General features: G+C 36.9%; 1 protein-coding gene across 1 annotated transcript; it reads right to left on the minus strand.

Annotated features, from left to right (window-relative positions):
• Nucleotides 1-609: 609 nt before the first annotated feature.
• On the minus strand, nt 610-3,921 carry LOC107674794 (uncharacterized). Its single transcript, XM_016468900.1, has 6 exons — nt 3,876-3,921; nt 3,662-3,796; nt 3,440-3,565; nt 2,968-3,321; nt 2,773-2,858; nt 610-621 (listed from the first exon to the last, which is right to left on the minus strand). Exons 1-6 carry the CDS (start codon nt 3,919-3,921, stop codon nt 610-612), a joined length of 759 nt encoding a protein of 252 aa, XP_016324386.1.
• Nucleotides 3,922-6,073: the final 2,152 nt, after the last annotated feature.

Here is a 6,073-nt window from a genome sequence, read left to right on the forward strand (position 1 = left end):
AGTCTGTTCATGTCTCGTCAAGTCTGTTCATGCCTCGTTAAGTCAAGTCTGTGTATCTTGTTTGGATGTTTGGATCACTGTAAATAAACTGCACTTGGGTTCTTCACTACGCTCGCCTTCAGTGGACTGAATTCGTTACAGAATACACGACCACCAATATGAACCCAGCAGATCGCCTAGTTCGCCTCCGCCAAGTTAACAGGCCCATTGAGGATTATGTGGCGGACTTTTGTCAATTGTGTCATTTGGTAGACTTCAACAATACTTTCCTTAAAGACATTTTCCGTTTTGGTTTGGACAAAAACATTTCACAGTTAATGCCACGCAATACCCCACACTGGTCACTGGAACAATACATTGACTTTGCACTCCGTTTGGCTGGCTCTCCATTTACTGTGGGGATAGTTGATGAGGAATCCTGCTATCCTCCAGTATCCACCACACCAAAATGTTTGCACATTATGTCTGGGATTATTCAAGTCACTTCAGAGTCTACGGAACCTGCTCACGTCATGTCTGCCAAGCCACAGCCTGCTAACGTCATGTCTGCCAAGCCACAGCCTGCTAACGTCATGTCTGCTACGCCAAAGCCTGCTCATGTCATGCCCGCTACTCTAGGACCTGCTCACATCATGCCAGTTAAGTCAAAGTTTACTCATGTCATATCTACCCAGTCAAAGCCTGATCACATCATGTCTGCCAAGCCAGAGTCTGCTAACGTCATGTCTGCTACCCCAGGGCCTGTTCACGTCATGTCAGCCAAGCCAGAGCCTGCTCACGTCATGTCTGCTACGCCAAGTCCTCTTCACGTCACGTCTGCCAAGCCAGAGCCTGCTCACATCATACCGGTCACTCAAGAGATTCTTCTCAACATGGCCGCCATTGAAGAGCTTTGTTGCAAGATGGCCGCCACGCCTGAGTCCCCGGCCAAGATGGCCGCCACGCCTGAGTCGGACGCGGAGCTTGGGCTTGGACTGAAAGGTCTGATTGCTAGTGTGATGGACCCACCTCTGATGTCGGTGCGAGCTGCGGGCATCCACATAACATCAGTGCTTTCCCTCATGTTGTCATTGTGCCTGGTTGTGTATTGATGTTATAATCTGCTGTCGGTGAGTTAAGTCTGTTCATGCCTCGTCAAGTCTGTTCAAGTCAAGTCTAGTCAAGTCTTCGTTTATTGTTTGGATGTTTGGATCACTTGTAAATAAAACTGCACATGGGTTCTCACTACGCTCGCCTTCAGTGGACTGAATTCATTACACATGGCTGAAGTTATGCAAGCTTACTTGGGGACATGGCAGTTTAGCCTACTTGCACTAAAATCAGAGTAATTATTTTTAATGAATTAATTTTGGGTTCATATTTATTGTGTTCTATGGTAGAGGGGCAGTAACTGTGTAAAGTGAGCATTTAAAAAACAAATATTAGCCCATTTTTACACAAAATATACCATCTCATGGGGACTCAAATGGCACTGAATGACCATTGTGTCATCGTGTTCATGATAGTTCATACTGCTGTATCAATGCTATTTGCATAAATATTTTTCATTTGGATAATAATAAACAAACAAATAAAAAAAATATAATAATAAAAAAAAAATCAATCAAGCAAGCGTGTGTTTTGGAACTGTTGGCAGTTTTACGAACTCATGTATCAGCTAGTGCAGCAATTGAAATCAACTGGAAGGCGTTTCCTCTCATCTTTAATGTGAACACTCGATCAACGCAAAAGTTTTTCCTCCAAATGATGGACTGGAAGGAAGGTGCACGAGCAGCCAGAGACAAAAAGGACAGGTGGTGGGGAAAAAAAAGAAAGTTGTGGAAAGTATTTTTATTTGTATTAATCCTGTTCATATTCATACATAAAAAAAATAAATAAATAAATGTCAGATGTACCTCTGAGGAGAATCACTAAATTTCGTTGTACAGTTGCTCAATGACAATAAAGTAGTAATCTATTCTATTCTATTTTATCTATTTTTATGTCCAGATTGGTAAAATTAACATCTACTACAAAAACTATGCTAACAACAATTTATTTGCATTAGTAATTCTCTGAACTATTGATTTGTGATCTGTGAATAAACAGTTTCTTCTTGGCTGGTTTTCCCTGAAGATCTTTTTGAGGTTGTAAGCCTTTTGGAAAAACTCAGGGCTACATAATTTAAGGCATCGCTTTCTGTCTGCAGAGGAAAAATACAAAAAAAAAAAAAAAAAAAACAAAAATAATAATAGTCATTAATGTATAGTTAAGTAATATACACTACTTTTTTTTGTTTTAAGTTTGGGGCAAACTACATCACTGAAAAACCACACATTTTATGAATTGGTGTAAATGTACTGTAGCCTATACAGAAACCACACATGTACATTGGAAATGTTTTAGGACAAAATGTTGAGGAAAAAAAGCTTTAATCTAGTTGCTAGATTTTGACATTGATCCACATATACTTATTTCCCTGAAGTCTAAATGTATCATCACTGCGAGTTGTCAGCATTTATGTAATGTGCTATTATAAAACATCTGAATTCCTTATTCTATTTACAGGGGAAATAAAAACAGATTAACTGATTCCTTTGATTTCTGGGTTGTTTTGAAGCTTATTTGGATAATAATAAAATATACTTTAATTACACTGATTTAAATTTCAAAATCAGTTCAAAAATGTCAAAAATAGCAATTTACTGTTTAATATTAGTACATTATAGAATTTTACCACAAGCCTATGTTAATATATTTACCTTTTTTGTGATTCTTGTGAATTAGTCTCACCAGAAATATGTTCACCATAATGGATATTATGCTTATTGTGAACAGGGTTAAAACAACTGGATTCCAAAAAGTTAAAGTCGAAGATGCTGAAATAGTAACAGTTTTCATGTACCACCATAAATACAAAGAAATAAGTCACATTTTCAACTGAAGATAGTGTGGTATGTTCTGTATCAAAATAAACATGTTATGTACCTTCAACTATCAACTTAGTTCCATTTCCAAAGTGTATCTTCCCACATGTGGCAACAGCACAGTAATAAATCCCAGCATCAGATGGTCTGAGTTCAGTCTGAGAGAGATTGAAGACACAGCTCTGGGTAGAAGAGCCGTTCTCTGATTTCTCCATACACTGATCACTCCTGTTATCACGGGTGTAAATGAGTCCTGGATGAGAATGTCCTGATGAATGTCTGAACCAGTAGACGCTGTATTCTCCTGCACAGATCTGACTGATGACCGAACACTGCAGAGTCACTGAATCTCCTGGATGAAGTCTGTCAGATACAGGCTGCTGGAGAACTATGGACCCAATGGCAGAATCTTTACCTTTGAAAGAAATCCATCAAGATGATGTCATTCTCTACTAATACAATTTTAGTTTATTAATACAGGAGTGACATCAGTAAAAGTTCTCACAAAACAGCTCGTTTTAAAGAAGTCTCACCTTTGTGTAGCGAAATCATCCCTTCTCCAAACTGAATTGTGTTGAAGAAGGTCACAGCACAATAGTAGTTTGCAAAATCATTTTCCTTCAGGTTTATGATGCTCATATTTAAAAAGTCAGTTCCAACTTCAAAAGAATACCGTTCGACCTTGTCAAAGCCATTTTGATATATAAAACTTACTGAGAGATGAGATGAATATGCAATAAGAAGAGGTTTTTTGCCAACAGTCTGTTTATACCATGAAACAGTGTGTATCATGTCAAATGAATAAGAGCAGGGTAAAATCACACTGCTTCCAAGTTCAGCAACTACCAAAGGATGCTGGTGAATGACACCCTTTATTTGACATGTCCCATCTAAAAATAAAAGTAATACGATTAGGAAATCTAATAATGAAATTAAGTGTTCAACAATCAAGATATTAGTCAAACTTACATGAAAACATGGAGAGAGAAACGATAAACAATACTCTGAACTTCATTCTGCAGAACTTGCCAATTTAATCTAAAAGAGAAATATACACAGCTGTCTTGAGAATTTTTGGAATGTTTAAAAGAACTTAAAATTATTAATTTAAATGAATGAAGCTCAGAGGAAATACTTACTTTCCAAGAAAGACGATTTGCTAATATAATCCCCTAAAATTAAATTTGGCTAATGGAAGTAAAAAAAACAAAAACCCCAAAAATCATTATATTCAGGTCAGATTACAATTGGACAATAAAATATAAATATTTTCATTTCACAGTTTAAAATAAACTGGTTATGTGGTGGACAGTGTCTGCTTGGTAGTATGTGTTCAGAATGCTTCCCCTTTTATACACAACTGTGTTCAAAGATCAAACAGTGGCACTTTGATGTTTGACTGGTTGTTTTAGAGAAAGGGGCAGAACTATATTGTACTGCCATGAGTCATTTTTATGATTGTGTCTTTACACACCAATATGGGGATGGCAGTAAGAATTGGCACAAGCAAAAACAAACAAACAAACAAACAAAACAAAAAGCACTAAATAATGTCCCATTTAGCTGATACCTAGAGTGACTCAATAAAGCATAATTTCAGTTGGTTTAATTTGATCACTTTTGTAAAATATAGCTACACAAATACAAACTGTCAAATGCAAACACTGAAACACATTTTTGAAAAAGAATTATTTAAAAATATCCCAACAGAAGGGACACCCCCATGCTTCCTTGGAGTTGATTGTACTTGTTTACTGTACCTGACCACAGTAGTCAGTCAGCCATACGTTGAAAACATATGCACAGTATGCCAGTATAGAAGATGAAATGTTTTTATATGAATATGTTGTTCCTAAATATGCGTATTATCTGTAAAGAGAGAGTAAGGCCAGGGATGGGCAGTATTTCAGATACATGCATTTTAAAATTCGTATTTGAAATACAAAACACTAGTTTGTATTTTAAAGCCTTTGGCAAAAATCTAATGTAATTTGTATTTAAATACATTTAAGATTAGTATTTTTGTATTTTCAAAATACATAAAATACTTTGTGCCAGTCAACCTCTTTATCAGGGTGCTGATTTAGTTCAGACACACCCCCTCCCCCCAACCCCAACATTCATCACTTGAGCTGCAGCTGTACAGCTCCATTCAGCGTTGGGTGAGTGACTTTTCTGGAATAAGATCAGGTGAGGATGTCACAGTCAATTGTACATGTTGATTAAAGTTAATGGGGTCATATGATGCTTTTTTAAATATCATTATTTTGTGTATTTGGTGTAACAGAATATGATGACATGCTTTAATGTTCAAAAAACACATTATTTTTCAAATACTGTACATTATTGTAGGTCTCTCTTGTGCTCTCTCTCTCTCTCTCGCTCTCTCTCGCTCTCTCTATCGCTCTCTCTCTCGCTCTCTCTCTCTATCGCTCTCTCGCTCGCTTTCTCTCGCTCTCTCTCTCTCGCACACACACACACGATGCGCAAAACTTTTTGAACAGTCAATAGCAAATACTTAAACTAATAACAAAACAGTAGCTGATTAAGAAGCGCCAGATTGTCATAGCAAAGTCAGAATTACAAACTTGAAATCGCATCATGTGACCCCTTTAAAATAGTGCATCATTCAGATTTACCTTCAGTTAACATGAAAGAATAAAAGAGCACTGACAAGGGGAAAAATAGCGTTAGCCGATCAGTTTTAAGAGTTAATCGGTTGTTGTTTTTTTATCAACTAGCTTGTCAAAAGGGCTGGGTGATATGACAATACATATCGTGGCGATGATATAAAGTGTGAATCAACTGAACTTTTTCTAAATCGTTTACATAGATAGGCCTGACGGGGTAAGCAAATATATCCATGCAGCTTTTAGTGGGCAGGAATTATTTGAACACTGGAGTGGAAAAGGAAGCATGGATGAATGAGTAATAGAATGTGATGTGCTTGGTGCAGTTGCACTTATTATAAGTATATATGTGTCCTCTATACTTCTATGGCTCTCAATAGATTCAGTGGTTGGAGTTGGATTAATACTCCTTGACAAGTTCTATTGCTCTTTTCTGATTACATTTCTGGCTACATTTAAAATAAAAACATATCGATCATTTAATAATTGTTGTAATGCTAAAATGTTTGTTTTCAACTTCCAAATAGGTGTCCAATG

Source organism: Sinocyclocheilus anshuiensis, unplaced genomic scaffold (genome assembly GCF_001515605.1).
Source record: "Sinocyclocheilus anshuiensis isolate Anshui unplaced genomic scaffold, SAMN03320099.WGS_v1.1 scaffold1246, whole genome shotgun sequence".
Classification (NCBI taxonomy): Eukaryota; Metazoa; Chordata; class Actinopteri; order Cypriniformes; family Cyprinidae; genus Sinocyclocheilus; species Sinocyclocheilus anshuiensis.

Coding starts and splice junctions, on each gene's coding strand:
- LOC107674794 (XM_016468900.1), bottom strand. CDS start 3,921: ATGAAGTTCAGAGTATTGTTTATCGTTTCTCTCTCCATGTTTTCAT. Junction 3,797..3,875: donor TTCTCTCTCCATGTTTTCAT/GTAAGTTTGACT, acceptor TTTTATTTTTAG/ATGGGACATGTCAAATAAAG. Junction 2,859..2,967: donor AACTAAGTTGATAGTTGAAG/GTACATAACATG, acceptor TTACTATTTCAG/CATCTTCGACTTTAACTTTT.